Source organism: Paralichthys olivaceus, chromosome 8 (genome assembly GCF_024713975.1).
Source record: "Paralichthys olivaceus isolate ysfri-2021 chromosome 8, ASM2471397v2, whole genome shotgun sequence".
Lineage (NCBI taxonomy): Eukaryota > Metazoa > Chordata > Actinopteri > Pleuronectiformes > Paralichthyidae > Paralichthys > Paralichthys olivaceus.
The window spans coordinates 9840802-9866293 of NC_091100.1; the positions used below are offsets into that span (position 1 = coordinate 9840802).

General features: G+C 39.4%; 1 protein-coding gene across 1 annotated transcript; it reads left to right on the forward strand.

The window, feature by feature from the left end:
* Positions 1-208: 208 nt before the first annotated feature.
* rnf24 (ring finger protein 24) lies at positions 209-24160 on the forward strand. Its single transcript, XM_069530926.1, has 6 exons — positions 209-841; positions 11801-11950; positions 14630-14672; positions 15448-15489; positions 18706-18785; positions 19748-24160. Exons 2-6 carry the CDS (start codon positions 11808-11810, stop codon positions 19887-19889), a joined length of 450 nt encoding a protein of 149 aa, XP_069387027.1. The 5' UTR covers positions 209-841; positions 11801-11807; the 3' UTR covers positions 19890-24160.
* Positions 24161-25492: the final 1332 nt, after the last annotated feature.

Sequence of the window (25492 nt, forward strand, 5' to 3'; positions counted from 1 at the left end):
CGATCACTTGCAATCAGCTACGTGACCATAGACACACACCCTCTCCCTCTCCTCTTTCTCTCCCCCTGCCTCCTCTCTCTCTCTCCCTCTCCTCCCCCACCCCTCCTGCCTCTCCCCTCTCTCTCTCTCCTGCCTCTCTCTCACCTCCTCTCTCTCTCTCCCCCCTCTCTCTCTCTTTCTTCCTCTCTCTCTCCTCCTGCCTCTCTCGCTCTCTCTGTCTCTCCTCCTGCCTCTCTCGCCCTCTCTCTCTCTCTCTCTCCTCCTCTCTCTGTCTCTCCTGCTGCCTCTCTCTCTCTCTCTCCTCCTCCTCTCTCTCTCGGGCTGGCCAGCATCACTGTCCACGTACACGTTTTCCTCCCTCCCGCAGGATTCTTACCCGCCCTGGCCTGTGTGTACGCGGGGCTGACCCAGAGGAGGAGTAGGAGGAGGTGGGATCAAGCCTCTGGTGGTCGTGAGCTGGTCGCAGACGTTTACGTGCAGCAGCAGCAGCAGATCTCCAGCGAGGAGGAACCATTAGTGCTGTGGTTGATAATTCAGGAGTGGAACGTCACGACAAGAGAAGCCCCCTCTCTCCCCGGGACCCCCTGCCTCTCTGCCAACGACTCACATTTCATCCGCGACACCGTCGAGTTTCTCTCTTTCTCTCCAGACCCAGCGACCCTCCACTGTCACCAGCGGGAGCTCTGTGATGAGGTCGCCCTGCAGCAGCGGCTCGGTAACGCCAAGATAAAGCGGCTGTTTTCGGTTGTTGTTGTCTGGACGGTGCTCGGCTTTAGCCCGGGCGAGTGAAGAAACACACCGCAGGAAAACGAAACTGCTCCTGGGGCTGAGGGAAACGCCGGTGAGTGGATGGTTCAATTTCTGTCTTTACATCCGTTTAAACCATCGCTCGTTAATTAACAAACTTGATACTGACGCTATCACATGTCGGTTAAACGTGTCATTTACAAACCATTTCACCTCGTGGGTCGATATATACCATTTAACAAATGTAACTTCCATGGGAGATGTGCGGGTGTTTCTGTGTTGACCTCACCTCTTAAACGGTTCATGTTATTTTAACCAACTCGGTAACGTTAAGTGAAGCTATGCCAGTCGCAGCTACGGTTAGCCGTTAACGCTGCTAGCTACCGAGCCCACGCCCAGCTGTCGCCCCATCCTGCAGAGACCCCGCGATCGAACCACACCAGGGATCGGTTAGCCGCGACAGAAAGATGCCAGAGACACATGAACAACATGTGGAATTATTGCAATTAGGGCCCGAGTATAACGGTGGCTGTCACCGTCTGAAACCGCACATCCTTCGTCATCGGTGACATGCAGCCGCTGCGGTTTAAACCTCTGCTCGACCAGCGAGGGAAACAGTGGTTGGGGAAACAGTGGGGCTTTCTCTGCGTTTCCGTCAACACTGACCGCATTGTGTGAGCTGCTGCAACAACACCACAGCCCTCACACGCTAATCCTCAGTGGGCATTAGTTGGCAACAGTGCAGGTATGAGTCTATTCACGTTGAATGCGCACATGCACAATCAAACTTTCTTTTTGTGTGACACCCACCACTGATGTGCTGGTCTGGGATGAGAATGACTGCCTATGGTCTCTGGTGTTAGTTGCAGCCTTGGTTCTTGTGGAGGCACATGGCAAGTTGGGAGTGTCCTTCCCCCAAATAAATAGTCTTAACCACATCTATAAACAGAATATATGTAAGGACACAATTGAATCCTCTGACAGATCATAAAAAACAGATCATAAAGCTGTTGAAGTTATTCTCTCAGATTTCTGATAGAGGCGAGAGGGGATTGTTGACCTATATAGCCGATGGTGGACTGCACCAAAAGTTCAAATTTATGGAACTTTCTGCCCATTGGCCTCCGAGTGCGATACCAGGGATGGCTCTGTACACATGGCCTTACCAACGTTCACAATGCAGCACAAATAGAGTGGTGATTTTTATCAATAAGTTATCAAGTATTCAGAGAATGTCTACATGTACTAGCTGGACCCGCCTCGGAGACATGTGGCAAAAGTTCAAATTTGTTTAACTGTCTGTGCTCTGACCTCTGACGCAGAAACCATCCATGGCCCTGGACGCATGACTCAATTTCCAGAATATATTGATCAGTGGTGTTACTACTGAACTGTGGATGAACTTTGCAGTGCACTTGTTGTTGAGTCAGCAGTTAAGTAATCATGACAATGTACAGTTTCCCTGAATCAGAGGGAAACATTCTGTCTGTACACATTGGTTTTATGTTTGTCAAAGGTCTGAGGATAGAGGGTTTCATGTTTCATACCGATTCATGATTTTTGACTAAAAATAAAATTTACTTGTATTGAAAGTTGTTATATGATTGGATCCATGTACAGCTTATTGAGGACCACACTGCAAAAAAACAGTGATACATGTACCACTGAAAATCCTGTATGTCGATGCACCACCTGTCCAAAACAGAGAGAATATTAACTGGTAATCTGTCTGAATTTCCTGGGCTCGATAAGTGAAGCAAGCAGACTTTATTTATGCAGGTCTTTTCAAAACAGAGGTTATTATTCACACTAAGACTCGCTAAGAAGCAGACAAGGGAATATAGATCAAATACATGGCTGAATGCAACCCTACTTTTTTTTAATACATAAAAATAATGAATCACTGAGTTACCACATCTTTGGTGGAAACCTAATTAACTAACAGTCTCAGGAATAACCCCCCAAAGTACCCGAAGGCTAGGTTATACTTGAATTGAAGCTGCATATGGTAACACATCATAAATCAAATGTGCTAAATACTTGACTTAAATGGCCATACATGAAGACAGGGTGAAAAGCTTCTCTATCACAACGTGAAGTGGATGTGAATGTCGAAAATGCCGTTTTTTTCAGAAACTTCCAGAAATGGTCAGAACTCCCCATTCTGACATTAGAAAGTTGACTGACCATCTGACAGGGATTTTGGATCAAGTCTACTTATCTGTCAGTCAAAAACTTTCCAAAGCAGACAGCAACTCACTCAACTGTTTCTGTGATGGTGTGGTGCTGGTTGTCCTCTGACTTCCCAGTTTTTCTAACAGATGAATGTTAATGGTTGTTCTGGTATTTAGGAGACTTCTGCAAAATGTCCTGGGGGTGAGCTGTCTCTCTTGACACCAAATATTACCAAATATAAAACCACCCTCCTGTTGGTGAAAGGATTATTTAGAGTAAGATTATCTTGCTGGTACCAAGCTTGTGAACACCCACTTATAAAGACAACTAGTCATCTACAGCTCGGGGGATGTAACTTCATACTACTTCTGTGTTAATACTAGTTGTGTAATTTTCCACAGGAAATGTGTGCTGAACACTCATGAGGCGTAAGGAACTTAGAAACAACACTTCTGTGTCACATTGAAGGCAAAGGTTTAATATTCAAATACCACATTACATAACAGATTTTAGCATCTGTTTAAACTGTCCAGCATGTTCCAAATGCAAATTACTTGGCATGGTTAAGGCCAATTTGAAGGTTGCAGCAGTTAAGACATGGGTGGTCCAAGAGTGCTCCTTCTGACTTCCTCAAACTCCTTCAGTACAACCAGTGCTTGCATATAATTACAATACATTATGCAGAATTAGTTGGAAAGCGCATGAGGAGTTTTTTTTATCTCCGTCGAGGTTGAATAATGGCTAAGAAGGTTCCCTTAAAATTTTGGCCCAGATCTTGACCCTAACCACACAGGCCCAGAAATGTGTATCACTTTCTTTATCATTTGGAGATAGGGCATTTTTTGACTTTTTCTCTTGGAATTATTCACCGATCTTTTATGGAGTATGTGTAATTTAATACAGCTTGATTGAATTTTAGGGGAGCATTGGGCCTTTGCTGAGGTATGTGCCCTACTGAGTGCTTTTAGGTCAGGCGCCTGTCACTGGTGGCTGAATGTAACGGGTGGGTGAGCTGTAAACCCATAATAAATCTAATTACCCTTTGTGTTGTTTTTTATTCAGGCTTTAACTTTCAGAAGTTAACCATTGCTGAACATGCAATTTGCTTAGGTGTGGTCCAGGTAGATTTTCATGATAATAACCACCCACAAAGAATCACCATTGAAGCCCTTTAGTGATGACACCTTTTACTTTGTTAGCTTGAGCTGTGACATAGTGTGACTGTTGGTGGCAGCTAGAATGTCAATAAAAGAAACAGACGCACTATTCATTAGGTTTTTGCTCTTGGACTCAAGCATACAACACATGGTCACCTCAAGCACTCATTTCCCAAATAGATTAAGTTAAAAACTGTTTACTGTGTTTTTTGCACTCTTGATGTCTGAAAATAGATCATAGAATATTTTAGATTTAGTCAAAGTATGTGAATTATATATCACTGTATGCTCAGTTTTGTCTGGGTTATACTATTTGTTTATTTCTTACAGGTCAGTAACAGATAACCCAAAAAACAGATTTTGGGTGCAGGTTGTTTTTATGCTTCAGCTTGACTTACTCACCCTCACATGACTGCAGGTTTTATTTTTAGTGACTCTGACCCTGTACTTTGTAGAAGGAGGGTCCTATTTCTCTAAAGCAGGTAGCCATAAAAAGACACTGAATAAGATTAGGCTAGTTACAAATTGAGAATCATTTTGTTAAGACATACAGTTGGGAATACTATTTTATTTTCAAATTAAATAATTCAATACTCTTTTTTTAAATGTCAGACACAAGTTAGAATAGAAAATTAGGTGGAAAAGAAAGTAAAGGCCTGACATTCAGATAATGAATGTTTATGAGGTGACATGGAGCATTGAAAGTAAGACAAAACTTTAAGGAAGAAGCGCAGCACTGGATACGCACACAAGAGTGCTATGAGACAGCTGTGTGTGTCAGTTCCTCTTGTTTGTGTCAGCTTGTGTTACTGTCAGAGTCCACTTGGGCTTCAAGGGGAGGGGGAAAGAGCAAATACAGAAACGTTTTTCTTTTTGTTTCCATTTAGAAGAATTCAGTTGATAATTAATCCTCTCCTCTTTCACAGTCTGTATGTTTTAGTGGGCTGTTGATAGTTTGACAGTTTATATTCTTCTTTTACAAGTTATCATATCCAGCTAGATAGGGATTGATTAAACATAGTGACAAGATGATAGTTAATCAATTAAACACTTATTCTCACAGCCTCACAAGTCGAGGATAGTTTTGTTGGTGGTAAGATGTTGATGGTAAGACTTGCTGGCTGTAATGCAGACGAGAGGGAAGTTTGTAATGGGGCTCGTTTAAGTTCATTGCACGTTTGAATCCTGTGTTCTCAACAACAGAGAACGGTTGCATATCTGCTGCGATAAAAGCACCTATAACGTTTCTTATTGCTTTGACATGGTCTGAATTATTTGCAAGTGGCAGCTTTAATGCGGCGGGGAGCTGGGTTTGCATGGAACTCGTTTTTTCCTCGTCCTAGTGATGTCAGTTTTATTCCCAATGTTAGTGGATGTTGGCATGTGGCTTTTGTACGATCCACTCATCTACGTCCGTCGTCATTATAGTTGACTGTGAAACTGTGTGTGTGTTCCCACACAGACTTAATTGATGAGGGAGGGTCTTCACACTGTCTGTCTTGCGGTTACTATGACCACGAGCCTACAGCACATCCGTTCCTTCGGCCAAACTTGTCCCTCGGAATTTGAGACGTACACAAATAAGTTCTGCATTTGGACTCACTGCATTTGTTTGGTACACGTGTACCAAACCGAAAGGCCAAAAAAAATTTGGTTGGGATGCATCTACCGTTACACCCCTTTCTTATTAAAGGCAGATTGCATGTAAGGAATAACCATTTACTGATAAAGTTAGTGTGACACAAAGACCAGTGCCTTCAGCAAAAGCTTTTTGATGAATACATTTCCCAGTAAGATTATGATAACATGCACCATTTATTATACACCAATGCATGGGCTGGAGAGTACATTGTGTGATATTGTGCAAATCATGTCATTAGAATTCTATAAGCAGCTGACATTACATTGACCGTGTCAGCTCTACTCAAGTCTTGTGTCTCCCACATCTCCATAACATCAGTCATAGTTAGAGCGACCTACTTACTGTAGGACGTGGCCCAGGAAAACAAGCTTTTTGTAATGCATATTTCAGGGCTTGAAGTGGAGACACTACCGGCTACTCTCATACAGTAAGTAATGGAGTGCATGATCATCAATATCATCATCATTATTCATCTCAGGAGGAGGCATAATCCAGCTCTGTGCATTATCGCAGAATTCAAATGGAGAAAATAGTTTTTCAAAGTAAGAGAGAAAGAGAAAGAGAAAACATTTTGAATATGGTCCACATATTGTAAAAGAACAATAAATGGAAGCTACTGGAGCTTGGTCTTCCATTTTAGGTCAGATAGTCAGGGGAGCACTACATGTACTATGTACCTTGTGTGTGTACACATTAATGTTGTCATGTAAGGATCATTTCCAGCATAAACACTGACCTTGTCAGAACCAGTGGAACCCTATGTTCAGTCCTAAAGAGGCAACACTTCATTTTCTGTTGAGAAAAACACATCAGACAGCCTCTTAGATGTAAATGGTTTCATTATTTATTGTTACATTAATCATTTTATTAATGTATCGCAGGGTGACACCCACTGAGGCCATATGTACATTGCCAAAAAGGCTGATATCACTAATAGCTTGTATAGCATGGGTTCAGATGTATGAAGTCAAAACCATGTTGCTGTGCTAAAAATTTGCTATATAAGTCAGTATCATGATTATGGATATTTCAGTTCCCACAGCCAGCACATTTTGAGGAGTCTCTTGCTCTGCCTCTCAGGCGCTGGTGTTTGTTGCTGCCCTTTGGCATATTAAGTTTCAGATGTGCAAATCTCATGGCCAGCCCTGGTTGCTAGTGGAAATTTCCACTTCTTATTCTGACTGCATCTTGTGAATGTGATGTTGACGGCTGATCACATGTAAATCCTCAACAGAGATGATATTTTAGGATTGTTTTAAATGGAATTTGATATTTTAAAGGGAACTCTTTTGGAGAAGCCAATTTAAAAATACAAAATGTACAAAGGCTACTTATTCCTAATGGCAGTATTCCTCAGCAGCAACCTGAACTCCATTTTCTCACATTACAAACATATTCAGAGGTCATCAAGTGTTTTACAATGTTCAATCTATTATTGATAATGATCACATTGTAGAAGAGTTCTGAAGAGTATGATGGGTGGATGAACAGCATGTTCGTTATGTTTGATTAAGCTCCACAGTCCTCACCCTGTATGATGTATGTGTTTTGTAATGGCTGAGCAAGGAGAAAAGGAGCGTCCTTTGATTGGATGTTAAAGAATTATTGTTGAGTAGTCTGTTGAAAGAATCAAGCGTTCTACAACTGTGTCTAGCCATCATGTATGTAGGTCTCAGTGATTGAATGGCTGTTATATGATTTGTATCAGTTTTTTTCTAACCTGGCTACATTGTTACTGGCTAATGTGTAGTGGGGAAATGACTCACAGAACCCATGATCAATCTGAGATGTAAGGTCAGATAATTGGTCTTGAAAGGACGGTCATATATTAACCTTATCATCAACATTTTTGTGGGCAACCAATGATTATTTTTAATTAATCTGCAGTTTGGTTTCTTAATCAATTACATTGAATATTAATTATGAAAACATGAAGTGCTCTTCACTATTTCCCAAAGAAATGGTTGACAAGCACTTAAGAACCCAAAATATTGATATGGTAAGGTATGATAACGTCAATATTTTTCAGATTTTCAGATTTGTTTGGAAATTGAACAATTAATTGATTTGCCAAATAACTTTATTTTCATAGATTTATAACCACATTGTTGCAACTCTACATCCACCAAAGTATGCTTGGTTAAAGTTTAGTCCATTTTTTAAAAATAAGAGGTCTTACAAAAGTGGGATTTTATATTCTCTATATTTATCTACATAGTTTGATGTGAGGCTGATACCATATCAAACTGAAATGAGATGTGAATTTATCTTTAAAAATGAAAGCCCCTGTCAAATTGAAACCAGTCTGTTACATATTTAAGTGATGACTCACTGGGAAAGGTCAGAAAGTGTTTATGGCTGCGGTCAGAGATAATCAAACATGAAAAGTGAAACTACTACCAGCAAACAGATGGAAAAGTGTAGCACTGCAATGGTCTTTGGTTTACCAGCTTAAAGTTCACATGGAAGCCTGCAGCACATGAAGGGGATTTCTTCTGTGAAGGTTTCATTAGAAATGAAAAGCATATACTCTCACCTGAAATGTCTCTATGTAATTTGTATGCAAGCCTGTTTCTCAGCCTCAGGTAGAAGAGTGGTGTGTATTAAGTTCAGTGACCTAAATAGAAAGCGGTAAAATATGAGGGACGTTGTGTTTATCCTGCAGCACTGACTCAATCGTTTTTTTCTGACAGAATATGTTTCTAGATATTTACTCGTAAGCTGCTTTTACATGCATTTGTGTATATTGTGATTATTTTTCATGTCCAGATATACGAAAAACTAGCATACCCTTGATATTCAATAGTATGATGAACACTAGAAGTCATTCACTTTCTGCATCTTTCCCTGGAGGCATATGTTTTCTGAGTTAGTACAAGGTCTACCATCAAATATGTCACAAGGTACTTCCCCAAAATAAAAATAAAATCCACATGGCTAATTAAGAGGTCATGAAAACTGATATCAAGTGTGTTAACAGTGTTTATACTTAAAAATAATAAGACTTGTTCACCAAAACACCACTTTTCATTTTTTTGGGTACAAAATTACTATAATGTGTTATTCCATTTTGGAGTTTCACAGTGTGTTTTGATTTACTAGGACCTTTAACTTTGGTGACCTAATAATTTTCTATGTCCCACTGTTGGGCTCGTAGTTCTTATTAGTGGCACGTTTAAATGGCTTGTTTAAATGCCCCTTCTTTTCCCTGCCTTTTTAAAATTTTACGGTGCACAGTGAAGTGTGATTCACCCTCTCACTCATTTCCCATAAATGACGTGCTGTGAGTGGTGTTGTTGCTGGTTATGCAATTGGGTGAGGCCATGTGAAAATGACTGAGAAAGGCAGATGCTTGCAAAAGATTGTGGGATGAGGAGAACAGATGAAAGTCACGCCTGCCCTTTTTCAACCACAGGGTGCTGTTTGTTGCCTAGTCATCACATTTCTGCATAATCCTGTATTATCCTCCATGTGACACACCTTCACAATATCATCACATTTTCTCATTGTTTACATCTTGTCAAACCATTCAGTGACCCATTGTGTATATATGCATCTGCTTTTATTGTGTTTCTCCACAAACTCATACAGGGCATTGTTTGTTATTTCCTGTCTGTAGTTGTTCCGTAACAGTAACTATATATTTATTGTATGATTCAATGTCCTAATGGCTTTGTTCTCATTGGAGAATACTTAGTATCCTGCTGCAGCCGCAGTTTGGCAGTACACTTGGGCTCATCTTGTAACTTTTTGTGGTATGTGGGTTTATTACTGCAAAGGGGTTGGATTTCTAGATTGCTTGATGTATCCAAGATCCTCTAGGTCAGCGAATCTTGATACTATATGGGGGCTGCAGGGAAACAGACTATCTGTCCTTCAGTCTAACCTGCATTTGCAATGACCAGCATATCTGCAATGACATACCAACACATCACTAACACTTGGCACCTGACTGACACACATGTCTATCCCATCTGATTTATGCAGGACTGTCATACCAGAGACACAGGTGGTATGACAGTCCACTCCAAGTTCAGATACCAGGGACATACAAACCAAAGAGTTCTGACACTGAATATATATATATATATATATATATACACAGAAATACAGAAAAAACCACCAGTGCAGTGAGTTTTAGTTTGTGTCCTTTTTTACTGTTGCTAGGTAACAAGCGAATCACCTGTCTGTCAGGCTAACTGTGATTTTATTGTGGGGTAAACTTGCATACCTGTACATAGTATTTAAATGCAGAGGCTACATAAGTGAAACTGTTGTAGCCAGAGACACCTAAGTGTATGGAAAGTGTTTGCTCTGCAACATGTTTGTCAGGATTTTAACTGGTCATACTACTTGAAAGGGTTTGCTCCAGTGGTCAGAAAATACATTCCTTTCCTCATATTGTCCATTGCTGCAGCTCCTCTTTTCAGCCTCTGTCAGAAACACTTGTTTTTAGCTCTTGTGTCTTTGTTTGTGTGTTTAATAACCTCTTGTTTGCTGTTTCGTGAAGATAGCACATTAGCTCCAAGTCGTGAGGACACAGTCTTCCAGCCTCCACATGAACCTCATGGATGTGATGGTTCAGTCTTTTGACTGTTTATTTTGGCTCAAACTTCAGCAAAACATACCACTGATATTTACATTCAGTACATGTACACTGTGCTTTATTTGAACAGCACCAAACCATTTTGTGGCCCTTTACCCATATTTTTTGACTTCTGATTACTAGTGACTGCATCTTTTCTTTGTGAGAGCTCTTTGTATGTAAGATAAAAAAATAAAAAAGAAACCCATCTGGTAATACGGAAGTCAGAGTGAGACACTGAAATATATGGAAGTGAACTTCAAATTACCACTGCTGTCATCCATGGTGTCTGATATCACGAGCCAGCTGTTTTTACCAGGAACGCTTTTCTTGTGTAAAGTAAGACAGAATCAAGTAGATCTTAAATGCCACATGACACCGAGCCAACTCGTTTTAGGGGAGACCAGTGGCTCAGCATTGATGCGCCTGTCATGAATGTTATATTGAGGCTTGTGAGGATAATTTTCAGAGAGTCCCATTTTGAGACACCTCCCTTATATAACTGAGAGCAAAGTTTTGAGTCACTGTGATACAGGCATGATGCAATCATGAGCAGGAGGGGATTGTGGCCATAGCAAAACCCACAAAACTTTCCACTGTCCAGCAGAGTGAAGAGGAGTTAAGCTGTTGGGGTTTTGGAATGGGAGGGGCACAAGAGGGGTTTAACAAATAAAAGTTGTTCCTCTCCTCCCCATGTCTCGTCATTAGAGGTGGCACAAAGAATGATTCACTTCAGTAACACATTACTTTAGTTTTTTTAATAAGTTTAGAATTGCCATGCTGGTCTCCGAATAGATATTTTATTTATTATTTATATTGGGCAATAACAAAGCATCTAACAGAAGCTAGCCCATTAGGCTGTTAGCATCCACAAGCGAACCGGATGTTAGTTTGGAATTTGTCTGTTTGTCACAGTCACGGTGAGTAAATCCTCATGTTTACCATCAACCAGTAACTGTTTAACTTTCTGCTCACTGCTAACAGCTACAAAGTTTCCTGTTGGTTATCTAGATTGTGGCGGCCTCCCATATTCCAATTTGTCCCACCACAGTTTAATAATGAACCAAAACTATTTCCACTTCCCATAATAACATGAGAGATTTCTAGCTGGTGTATGCAGCACTATTTGCTGCACACTTGCTTGCACTGTTGCACTACCTGTGGATCGATCTACTGCATGCTCATGCTATGGTCCATATCATTTTTACTATCCACACAGAAAGAAAGACTTCATAGTTTCAGCTGCAGTTGTGTCATGCAATGCAGTTGTTTCCCTCATGTGAGAACTTATCTTTCACTCTTTAGTCTGTGTACCTATCTCTCAGAATCTGTGAGTGTCCTTCGTGCATGTACAGGTGCACCCGTTGAAAAAACAAAAACAAGAAACTAAAGTATCCTCGTTACAGTAAACCTCTGTGTCATTTAATCATTTTTGTTTTATTTAGTCTGTGGAGATACTTATGCGGTGTTTGTCATTTGTCTTCCTCCATCCAGAATATCCATGAGCTCCGATTTCCCACACTACAGTTTCAGGATGCCAAATATAGGGTTCCAGAACCTTCCCCTTAATATCTACATTGTGGTGTTTGGGACAGCCATCTTTGTCTTCATCCTCAGCCTCCTCTTCTGCTGCTACTTAATAAGGTAACATCCATGCACACTTTAGTTTTGAATTATGCTTAAATTTATTTGTTGTTGCTTTTTTGTGTGGGTTTGTGGCAAAAAGTGTCATACAGGTTATTTTTCCAAATGTATTTACCCTCATTTAAACTCACCTTTTTATAAAGGTACACAATTCACATGTATTTGTTCAAAGAAGATTTTGTGCAGTCTGACTTGAAAGACCACAATAGCTTTGGCTTTGTACTCTTCTGACAAGCAGGCTGTCAGTACCAATACTTCTGTGAGACCTGAAAATTATAATGAGCACTGAATGGTTATTCTCACACACTATTATCCACCAGTCCTCATAAATAGGTGTAGTCAATGTAATGTATTTTATTAATGAGAACTTAGTATTTAGTAATATATATAGCAGAAACACTGCTGTAACGTCTGCACACTGCACAACAATCATATTTTCTATACAAACTACTGAATGACACTTGGCACTATGGCTTTTAGCTGAGTCTCAACTAAAAGACTATTCTGTTTTCCTTTTTAGAAATGTGTTTCTTTTGTATGTGTTTGCTTATAGTTCTTTCACAAAAAGGCAAAATGTTTCAACAGCACAGTTTGGAGATGGTAGTTATGATACAAAATTTAGTGACTTGATAAACTGAATCGATAGTATAAACAGTAATATGCTGAGATTCAATTTGTCAACATTATCATGGTCATGGCACTTGGCGTCAAAGAAAATATTAATAGCCCCATTTTCCCCCCAAGTGCCACTTCACCTCTTTAATTTTCTCACCATATTCCTACATTATATATCATATAATTAAATTCACTTTTAGATATTTGTTAAATTCGGATGTTTTAATCTTGTTTATTATAATTTATATTCATCTTGCTAAAACTCCCTTTTTATACAACACTTGTATGTAATCCAATAATAATTTCCCCTAAAGAAAAATCAGAGGTGGTTACTGGTCGATCTCTTGCCTCTCTGTTTAACCCCACTGGTCTAGTTAAATTGTCCTGGCTGCGGTTGCTGCAGAGGTTTTCTGCTGGCAAAAACAAACTGAACAAAAATAATGTCCAGCATCTTCTATCTAAGACAGTGAGAAGCAGCAAACTCTGTATCCATATGATGTTGCAGGGCAAATGGTAAGTAGGTTAACTGTTACTGTGTTCCCACAATTCCCTCGAACTGAGAGAGACGCTTTGGTGCAGTACCATGATTCAGTACTTAAAGTCAATATTGCAATTTAGTTATTAAAAGTGAAAGAAGAGCAAATTTGCTCCGCAAAAGGCATCTAAAGATGCAGTCTCCCAAAGGACCAGGCCTGAAATTACTTAAATCATACCTCCCATCAAGCATGAAGATATACAAGACTCATTGCTAATTATTGGTCTTAAACAATTAGTAAGACTGGAGGCTAAATAAATAAAGATGGGTGATTGAAGGGAACGAGGACTTAACATATTAGAGTTGACATGTGATGGGTTGTTATGTTCAAACATGCACACGGGTTGACAGAAGGAAGTCACTCACACAAATACTCAACCGCCTCTATCAATGAGTCCTCAGGCCACACGTGTGAAATATGCAATGCAGCAGGCAGGAGGAGTGAAGGGTTTTTGTTGAGCACTTCTGACCTGAGGAAGCAGAAAACAACATAAACAGTTATGAATGTGTATTCTTAAGAATTGCTAAGCAGTTGCTGAATGTAAAATTACCCAAATCATTCACATGATATAGTCATTGCTTTATCTATTACAAAGGGCCATTTTGCAACACCCACACCAGTAACCCACGATCCCCGTCACTCTTGTCCACTTTGTCCCCACCTACCCTTGGGAGTCTCTGCACCTTTACCTGCTGACCTCTTTCAAAATGTCAGTTTCTCTCCTAGACTGTGCTGCTTGTTTTACAGATCCCTCTCACTCTGCTGCGAGAGGTTAAGGTTACTTGTTATGGAGGTAAATCTTACAAACCTATGAATTTCTTTTATCTGTCTTGCTCTTGTTTTCTTCCTTTTTCTCTCTATATATATTTTGTTCTCATCCTCAGTATCTAGAATCACTTCATGTTCTTGCTTCATTCATTTAGTTATTTTGCTTTTGCTCATTTAAAAAAGCAGTGTTTGAGAATCAAGTGCTTGATGTTAACGATAAACCTGACTTTTAAGATCTGATCCTGTGTATTTTGGGAGATAGTTCAGTGTTTGTTTTGACAAGAAATCAAGTCATTATGCAATCCCAGAATGATGCCAGTTAATATGTATCTTGGCTTACTATTGCATGATTAAGCAAACAAACATTTAACAATTTATGTCTAAGTCTAATTTAATCGTTATGTTTTTACTTCTGTCTTCAATTTGTAATCCAGTCAACAGTTATCCAGTTATTGACTTATGGTTGTTTTGCCTGAGGTATGTCTGAGGCAGAATATATCTTTGTAAGATAGGGCCAGTATATATACAAATATATATATGTATGTCAAATTATTATTATGATACTCTGTATAGACTTTTAGATTTAAATGCCCATTCGTAGACTGGTGCCTAAAGGAAAGTATTTATAAGGAGATGACATCAGTGTTTGGTGTTTCTCACTTTTTTCCCAGGATGTATGGATAGACTGTCTCTGCTATGTTGGCTGCTGGTGATGGTCAATCACTAATCAAAAAGATGTTTTGTCTTTACGTTTCCCCAGGTTACGGCACCAGGCGCACAAAGAGCTATATGCATACAAACAAGTAAGCACTCCAGTGACACACACACACACACACACACACACACACACACACACACACACACACACACACACACACACACCCCTGTCCCAAAAGGTCTGTTCAGCTGTTGCAGTAATTATTTTGCCTCTTAAGCTGCAAGTATCTTCAAGGGTTCTGCTGCTTAATGGATTTAAACTATTTCAAAAATCGTTAGGGGTATTTGGCAAGCATAGCTGTAATACCAAATATTCTCAATTACACTTGAGCTGAAGGGAAGCTGAAGTGGCTCTGCTGGAAAAGTGTGGTTCACAGTTACTGGGGGCTTTCAGAGCTGTGGGTGTTTCAGAAAGTGGGGGCGTTTCAGAGCTGAGGGTATAGGCTGAAAAGAGGGAGTGACGGATGACTCTCATATCCTGCAATTATGCAATAACAGCATTCAAAGCCACCTAGGCATTTCAGAGTTGGTCATGTGTGCACACACACACACACACACACATTCTGACATTCTGACATGGTAGGTGCTAGAGACATCACCAAGTGTTATAACTGAAGTATTTTTTGCTGCGTATATTATTACCTGCCAGCTAAACTTGCCCAAATCCTCTGTGGGTTATGTAAGACCATCAAGCTCATGAAGTACACACACAGAGACACACACACACTTGCTAGCAGCTATGTTATGGTAAATCCTATCTTTTTTATGTCCTTTATTTGGCCTCACTGGTCGATTTCTCATCACACACTAGTTCTATCTGTTTGTGGCTAATCTGTCCCTGTCTCTTATTGTCCCTCTCAGGTCATTCAGAAGGAAAAAGTCAAAGAGCCAAATTTGCATGAGGTAAGCACTCATCTCCTTTCTTTAATTATTATCAGTTGATGACACTTGAACTGCAAAAAATGTTCCTTATAACAGACAGAATACCTAGAGGGCAGAACATACTGTAATGTAGCTTAACAAGTAGAGACCGTACTGTTATATCACCCAATTTTGGACGAACTGGTCATGAGTTACTTAATTTCAATAAAGCTTCAGGCTTAATGTTCTATACACTTACTGTAGGTTATCCTTTCTTGGTTGCGTAATAACAAGGAGGCCCATAATGTGCTCGGCCCTCATTGATTTAAAATAAAGTGCTTTGGCCTGAGACTCTGAAAGGGCAGTTTAGGTATCATGACCATGAAGGTCATTAGCTTCAAGATGGACTATAAAAGCCTCTAAAAGGTACGAATCACTGTTTTGTAGTTTGCATCAGAACGGAACGTATGTGTCATGTTTGAACATCTCAAGGCTACTGTTTGGGCAATCTGTGCAGCTCTATGACTTCAGGGTTTCTGGAAATGTGTGGGCCTTTGTTTTCAGCTGTTTCATTGGTTTTACCTTGTTTTTGCAAAACATACACACATTATCTTTCATTTAACATTGAGCCAATTTGCCTTGACACAGCGTCATGTGAAAACAAGCATCTTGTGGTCCTCCCTAGTTTTTTCTGTTACTGTTACGTAATGCTGTGTGTCAGCTCAGCTTGGTTGGAAAATTATAAGCAGCCAAAAGCATGTAAAGTAACAGCACTCGCTCCACAGCAGAGAACTTTTCATCGCTAGCCAAGAGCACCATCCATTTGACATGGCAGTGCAAGTATGATGTCACCAATACACGGTGAAACGCAGTTTATCAACAACAGCGTTGGAATTTCTCAGTGTCCCTTCAGGCTTTTTATTATTTATGTTATGTGTAACTGATAGAAAGCATCAGTGGGTGTCATGTGAGTGAAGGCCGTGACATAATAACCAAGCTGTGTTTTTTTTTAAAGACAATAACATACACACACCCACCTGGCCGCATGACCCAGTTTTAAAGACTCCCACACCAAAGGATCTGCACAGATTCTGTCTTTTACAGGAGTACGTAGAACAAGAGTGATAAATGGGATCAGTTTACTGCTAAAGCCATGTTCAAGTTTGAAGTGGAACCTGAGCAGTCAGGAGTTATGAGATCACTGTTCTTTTTTTAGTTTGAGTTTGACCCCTGCCCTCCTTTAACTCACTCATAGGATTTGTGCAATGAATACTGTCGTAAAAAATGTCATACAAAATGGCATCAGAGTTTACAGTAGCTGCTTATTGCAGTTAATCACAGTCTCAGTTACAAGCGTACATGTGCGTAAACAGTCTGCACATGCCGCAGGTACTCAAACAACCAGGAAATACTTTTGTTTAAAGAATTATGGTAATATTCAACTGATGGTGCTCTAGAAACGAGCGGGGCATTTTTTTCCTCTCATTTAGTTTGGTCTTGCAGTGTTTTCAGTGTCTGTATTACCTATAGACAGCAGGTAATTATTAATCAGCTACTTTGACCAACTGCTTTAATTGTGAGCATGAAGGAGATGTTAAAAGGCACAATCCAATAATTTGATTTTCCTTATATATTATTATCACTATACTTATATTATTAAGTTCAGAAAATATGAATCAATATGTGGTGATGTAATAGAAAAAGGCTGGCAACAGCTCTAGTGAACATGTAACAAATTTCTTCAAATGTGTTAAAGACACTTTGACTCACGGATTAACTGAGTAAAATTTGATGGTCCACGGTCAAGGTCATGATAATTTCACAAAACCTACGTCTTGTAAAGGTGTTATCTTCAGAGGGCCTCATGAAAATCATAGTAATTGTGGCATTTTGAATGTACACATTGGTGACCCTAAAGTAAGGTTTAGCAGCTTCATATGTGTGTGTGCTTCGACAAAGATTTCAGGCGCTTTACGTGTCCTGTAAGCCTGAGTTACGTAAACGTTCTCTCACCAGAAATATTAGTGTGTGGAAACAAAAACATGGACGCAAACAGATTTGGATCTGAAGACAGAGAAAATGAGAAGCACTGAGTTGTAATTTACTTGGTAATTATTCTTTATGCAACAGAGAGCAATAGGAAAGTGAGTGTGACTGATATAGAAGTGTTGCCATGGAGACAGGCAACATGTCCTCATCATTCGAGATCTAGAGGGAGAGGACACATTGGTCTTAACACACGTTAGTTAACTAGTATCTATTCTTACCACTTATTTTTTATGTGGATTATTCTGAGCCTTTTACTCCTCTCTTCTTTTCACTCTTACTTTGTTGCTCAGTTCAATTTGGATCAATTGTTTTTTAAGACTGTTACTTTATAACTTATTTGGTCTCAGCATTTGTTTAGTCACTAACTTGTAAATCATGTTTGGTGCTTGACATTGACAATATTTGATTCCTCTGAACCTTGAATCTTAACATATTAGTCTTGATGGGCATAGGTTAACTTTTTAACTTTGATCAAGTTTGTGATCTTGTAATGATTTTCCACAAAATTAAGCTCATGTTTTTGGCACCGTCTTTGACTAAAGCTTACAGGATTAATTGATTTAATCAGGGGGAAGAGCTTCAGTCAAAAGTTGGCAAAAGGTTTCGGACCTCAACTGTGAGTGAGACATCGCAGACAAGGCACTGAACAAAAACACGGATCTATTCACCAATAAGAGAGCAAAGCAGAAGTCTTTACAGAGGATCGCTCTGTGTCCGAAAGTCCTCAGGATAGAAAGCTAGGAGCCCACATGCTGCTCTTTTTATCCTCATTTGTTCGTCCACTCCCCATAAAACAGAGCTGAGAAAGAGAAAATCTCTGTGGCTAAAAGGAAATTAAAAGCCCTCTCATGAAAGTGTTACCCCTGACCCTGGATGAAGTTTAGTTTGAGGAGATTTCCTGAAATATTCTCAACTTCACAATGAAGTTGCATGTAAAGATTCTCACCCTGTTTTATCACCGTCAACCAGCAGTTTAGTGAGTGCATCACTTGCTGCTCTGTTGTTTGTTTCAAGCTTTTGTACATGTTGGCCTATTGTCTTCTTCCACCCGTGCTTGACCTTTGCTAGTTGGATCATTTGTTTCGAACCGACAACACAAAACTTGGATTAAGACAGAGAGTGCCAAACACTGGAGAGGAGCCAACATATTTAAAGATGTTGCACCGCCTTCTTCTGAAAATATCTCTGACTCCCCCGTCTCCCTTTCAGATATGTGCGGTGTGCTTGGAGGAGTTCAAACAGAAAGATGAGCTGGGGATTTGTCCATGTAAACATGCCTTTCACAGAAAGTAAGTATAAGGTTTTGTTGACTTTCATGTACATGCACACACACACACACGTACAGCGAAAGAAGGAGAGCGAAGGACAAATCCTAACCCACAGTGAGACGATGTGACAAAAATGACATTTCTGTGGCTACAATGAAGAAAATATTAATCTGGTTTAGTGTTAAACCACAAGAACAAAAAGTGAATATTTATTATTATGTATATGTGTGTATGAAATTAGAAACAACACAGGACATGAAAGATTGAGCCAACTTCATCGCACACCTCCCCCTGTGTCCCAATCATTTCAACTGAGTTGTTTATATCAGCATGACACCTCCCTTGGCCTAGTTTTTTCCCCCAGTTGCAGCAAGAGTGGTCACTGCTCAGTGAATCTACTGTATAAACACTGCTTTTAGTAAGTGAGTGAGTGAGTGAGTGAGTGAGTGAGTGAGTGAGTGAGTGAGTGAGTGAGTGAGTGAGTGAGTGTGTGTGTGTGTGTGTGTGTGTGTGTGTGTGTGTGTGTGTGTGTGTGTGTGTGTGTGTGTGTGTGTGTGTGTGTGTGTGTGTGTGTGTGTCTGTGTCTGTGTGTGTGTGTCTCAGCAGTGAGCATGCTGGTTTCTGATACTTATTAGAAAACAAGACCTTCATGAATAATGTATAATGTCTTATAATGCTTTTAAAAATCACTACTCAACTTTCATGAGCTCATATTGACAACTACATTACAGTTTTGGTCACAAGAAAAGCAAAACTGTCACACTCACTAACCACATCACGTTTTCATGGTGAGAAAGAATCATAAGCATCCAAAGGAAATCAAACCACACCTGCAGTGTAAAACCCTAGTCGGCTGCCCATGTGTTTTATAGCTTGATGCGAATATCAATGTTTATAAAATGCAGTATGACATAATAATATATATTCAACTGAAAAACTTATATCCTCTGAACTCTGTCCCTATTGTGCCCTCTTACTCCCAGGTGCCTCATTAAATGGTTGGAGGTGAGGAAAGTGTGCCCACTGTGCAACATGCCCGTGTTGCAGCTCGCCCAGCAGGCAGGCAGCGCGGATCCCACGGTGCCGATACAGCAACCTCTGCCCGGCATCGAGAACCTGGTGTAGCTGTCTCACATCCTGTCAAACAGTACACCACAGACACGCACATCCTATCACTCATACTCTCACCTGCACAGGTACACTTTGATATGAGATGGCGGACAGACCAGAGAAACTGGAGTTACCGCACAGATACAAACAGAAACGTTGAAGCGGTGGTCACGGTTGACTCTGTTGTCTTTCCATTGGTAGAGGATTTCCTGTTATCAGCTCTGACAACTGTTTTCATGTTTTTCTTTTTCGCGGACAATGAAGAAGAGTTGATCTAGAAGAAGCTTCTTTCTCGGCCATGATGTGGTCAATAACTTTTTCACAACCAAAGCACTTTTCTGGGAACACCAGCTAAAGACCTGGATGAAGAAAAACACAAAAGCCAAGAACTACACAATGCTAAAATATACAGTATATATTTTTTTCTTTCTTTTTTATTTAATAAGCACTTTACAAGAAGTCAAAACTTAATTTCTAGTGATCGTAGTAGCAAGGTCATGTTTTTGTATTTTACCATTAACTATTATTTCTGTGCACAGTGCAAAGCCACATGGTTTTCAGTTTTAAATTAGTAAACATTGATTTTTTTTAAACAAAATCTTTATAAAAATATAAATATATTGCAAAGGGACAACAATATTTATGCCGGTAGATGTCAGGAAATTTGGACGATGGTTTCGTTCGTATTGCACACACGAGACAATAACCTCAAATCACCTCTGACTAAATGTGAAAGATTTCAATGTGTTGAAACCCAGAACATGAACACTAACACACTGTTTGTCATTCATAACAATGTTTGCATTGTGATAATACTTTTGTTATCTTACTGCCTAAACACAACGGTGATACAGTGAACACATTTTAATCTCACTAAACAAATTTACCTGGAAAATATCTTGTGAGTGCTGTCTGTCAAACAGGTTATGTGCTGTCAACACAGGCACAAGTAACAAAAACACGTCTGGACCTTTCCGACAGATTTATAACTTTATAAATTTATAAAAATGTATAAATTTAACTACTGTGATTATCTGAGCAGTATTCATGTGAATGACCTGCTGCATAAAACAGTTTTACAGAACGAACACCAGTAACAAGGCAATATTAAACAAAACAATCCGTGGCTTTATTTTTGCTCTGCTGCTGCATTGCTTTGTTTTATTGAAGCAGAGCTGTGTGAATATTAGGATGGCCTGACACTAAACACTCAACAAAATAAAGAAACAAAAGTCAAACTGTTTTGATATTTTGAAACTTAACCTAGAATCACATATCCTGCTTGAAATGTACTGACAGTTCATTTTAGGAAGCGATCAGAAGGAACTCCCTCTTTGCTTCTACCCTTCAGCTGAGAATTTATATTTATTAATTTTTTTTTTATTTATTATAATTTCTTGGTACAGCTGAATTGATCTTATCTTTTTGCTTAATATACACACTATTGTGTAAAATACATACGGATGGACCGAGGGAGGGGCACCCCCCCCCCCACACACACACACACACCTCACATGGGCTGCCAGAGAGTCAGTGGTCAGCAGATTGTAATGAAGCAGCACTTTCTCATACACACACACACACACACACACACACACACACAGTTCAGCTTTTCTGGCTGCAGTATTCTGGTGCTTTCGTCCCTCTTTCTGTACAGTACAGGGAAGCTTTTTGTTTTGTGCCATACGCACACAGTAACCCTGAGCCTGGCTATTGTGCATGCATTCTTTTGACCTCATCTCTTTTTGGAAGCATTTAGTAAATGTGTAGTGGGGCTGATTCGAAAAGGCATCTTAAAAAACGTTGCTTCACAGTGATGAACCTAAGATAAGTGGGAGATTATCATTAACCTGCTATAAGATAATCAAATATTATATTTAAAGGCACAATCAGTGATCTGAGCGTAAATTAAAAAAATAGTCCCACTGACTGAAAAATTGAATCTGCAATGAAATACATTAGACACATTTAAAAATATCTGTTGTAGTTAGTTTTAAAGCTGTTAAGGGGTTGTGTTGTTGTTGAAATAAACAACAAAACACAACTACACTCTACAACTACACAACAAATGTACCTCCAACATTCCCCTTATGAAACCACATTTGAATTTACTAGATCCAAATCTTTATCTGGATTTTTATCTGGCTTTGCTCCAAACTGCACTAAGCATCAGTCCCCTAAACATGTCTTATTTATTTCAAGATGACAGATTATTATTCTTATTTCACAGATTATACTGCAAAATGTTGAAAAACGTCGAAAGATGTCCTATCTCACAATTTTAAAGAAAGTGAAAATCAACCCCTGATCCACAACAAAATTCAATGCCTTCTTACTTTGGTCATGTCCCATTCCATTAGTTTTTGTGTAATCCTGCTAATTTATAATTAAAATAACTAAAACTTGAAATATATTTGTGAATAAACAGCACCTCAGATTCAAACATTAAAATATATATAAAATATGTGTCTTTCATAACACAATAATCCCAATACGATTTTATTCTCCAACACTAAATCATTTTATGGACATATCTGCACAGGTTCCCAACATGTTAGGGTTTCACCAGTGACGCGTTTCACTGTCCATGGCAGAGAAGCATTGTTACTCTCACCTCTGTGGTTTGAGTGTCTGCCCGCACCCGACTGCTACAACCTTCGGGACGGTTCAGAGCATGCAGTGAAGTGAAAATGTCAACACTTGGTTCAGAGCAAAAACAGGATTTCTTTGTGCTGTGTGAAGCATTTCAGTTGGTTGTTATCGTGCACTAAAAGATCCTCATACATTCTGCTTTGCTAGACCCGCTAATGATGAGAAAAGTATTAATGCCTAAATACAAAATATGACTCATGTTGCCCACATTAGCCTTATTTGAACAAAAACTGCCTCAATTACAAAACTAAAGACCAGGGCTGTGTAATTGGCCATATCACAACCTCTTTACTGGACTGTGTGTTGATCACTGGAAAGGTTGTGGTTTTATGTTGAATATGCAACATAAGGGCCTTCTGTTGTGTGTCGTGTTCTGTTTAGTTTGGTACCATCCCGCTTCTCAGTCTTTGGTTATGACGAGGCTGTGACTGTTTCATAAAACTTAACCTCTCACTGCAAATGTTGCCTAGTGAGTGGTCCTGCATTATTCCTCAAAACTGTACATAAGTTAATGATTCTGCCACTGTCCCGTTGATGACACATTTCTGAGCTCAGTGCTAATAATAGAAGTCTTAAAGCTACGTTCCTGCTAACTGGTGAGTCTTTGAATGTATGGTCCACGAGAGAAGAAACAAACACGAGCACATTCAATGTGAAAGCATGCTGCGTTCAGTTGCCACTGATATCACCATTGTTAAGTGTATGTAGACAGTAATGTCAGTAGTTGTGCGTTTGGACACAAGAAAGGCGCCTTCATCTAAACTAAATGGCAGCTGAACACTTCCTGCCATTCGGGCGATCTTAAGTGTTGTGTTCGATAGTAAACACTTTTCAGCCTTTCCACCTGTACCCCCCCCACATTTCCCTCCCCCTGTGTGCCGTCCTGATCCCCCTCAAAACGAAGTGCCAACTCAAAATGAAGTCCGAGCCAATGGGAGGGACAGTCCTGAAGAAAAGAAAAGAAGGAGGGTCTGTACAGTTATAGCCAAAAAAAGAAAAGCAAACTGAGCCAGTTGAGAATATAGTAATAAATTAGTTCCCACCAGTAAAATCTCCGTTGATGTCAGTGCTGGTTCTGACTCCATTAACTCTATTATAAATAGATCCGATAGTTTGGTCACTTCACATGAAAGAATGACTGGTACTCTGAGGAGAAAGTGACGGAATAAAAAAAACTAATTGGTACATTATACTTCCAACAACCAGACCATGTGAGATTCTCTATCACTGCCTCCCTGAAGTCAACTTTCTTGTTTGTATGATGTTATTTATTCCTCTGTAACTCTCGTAGCTCCCCGCCAACTCACAAATAATGACCCCCACTTTGTCCAAACAAACCCTCCCCTCCCTCTGCCCTCACACCTTCCCTTTTTTTTGTTAACACTGATTATGTTTGTGGACTCTCACAGACATTGTTTGTAAAACTAAAAATTCTGCAGCAGAATATTTTTAGAGACAATTGCTGTACAGTATTTGTAAGCTCTATTTTTGTATATTGCTTTTTTGGAGAAAATAATGTGCTTTTTTTTCCTTTTCTTGTTTTTTGCTAATTTCATGTTTATTCATTTTAGGAAAATGTTGCATGTGACTGACTTGAACTCTAAATAAAATTTCCAGGTTTTGGAAAGATGTGAGTTTTTACTCTCACGTGTTTAATAATGTATTTTTTCTCTCTGATCATATCTAAAGATAATAACAGTTTGTTAACATTATAGAGGGGAAATGATTAGATGAAGAAAACGTATCATCTTATACCAGTTAAATACAGTTGATTCAAAAAGTATTCGGACATCAAATCTTGTACTCTACAAAATATTATATGAGACACTTTATTTTTCAGCCTTAGTTAATTCACACACAAAAAAATTCTTTGTCACCACATTATCTATCTGCATTACAGAGCTTCATCTAAAGAACACTGACCCACCTAAATAAAGACAACGTTGAAACAATGGAGACTCCTTGTGGTGATAACCTGACATTGAAGGGCTGTAGTTCAAGTGCAGTTACTTGGCTTTACTGTTGAGGCTTGAAAGATCAGTTAGATGTAGATGCGTAGATACGTTTATTTTAATCTTATAGTAGAGGTACTTCATAATTTCTCAGCAGGAATCCTAGATTATTGTTGGAACAACAGAGGCTGTAAATAAAGATGGACAATATTCTCCACTTCCTCCCTTTATCCAGAAATTAAGCCAAAATTTCGTGGATGTGAACGCTGCCATCTTGTGAATTTGGAGCCAGAGTCTGCATATTGTTGATTGGGGGGTTAAGGCTACAAAAGAGAAGACCCATCTATGCATACGCTTGACCAACCATGAGTCAGTCTCAGGTGTCACTCATGATGTTTAACCCCATTTGTATTGCATCAAATAAATTCAAACTAAACTTACTGGAAAATTAGCACTTGGATAAACATCAGTGTGATAAGAACAATCTAAAATAACAGCAAACATCAGAATAAATGTATTTGTCGTGTACTTTGACTTTGTAGTTTGGTCCATGTCTAATCTGATAACATGGAGGAGGCAGGTTTTATGGCCTCTTCTACAGCCAGGCAGCAGGTGCCGATCAAGATGCTTTAGCTTCACTTTTGGGAAGCCATCAAGTTGTCTATCTTACACACAGTCCATGGTTGAGTCAGTAGCATACTGAAATACTTAAAAGAATATTAGTATTGTTGCAACAGAAGCAAGAAATTTTCTTCTGCCGCCTACATTACCCACAACACACCCTGGTCGCTGTCATCTTTGTTTAGAAGTTTAGAAACTGGTTAAAAATCTTTCATATAATCAAAATGTTTGTTTGTTGTTGCCTGCTACAATGTTTATGCTAATTTACACCATGACACTAATATAAATCTGGTTCTGTGGACTTTTGAAAAGCTTCAACGATTGTGAGGAAGCTCATTAACGTATGATGTCACTTCTTTAACCAAAAGCTAAAATTGAAAAAAAATGTATTGG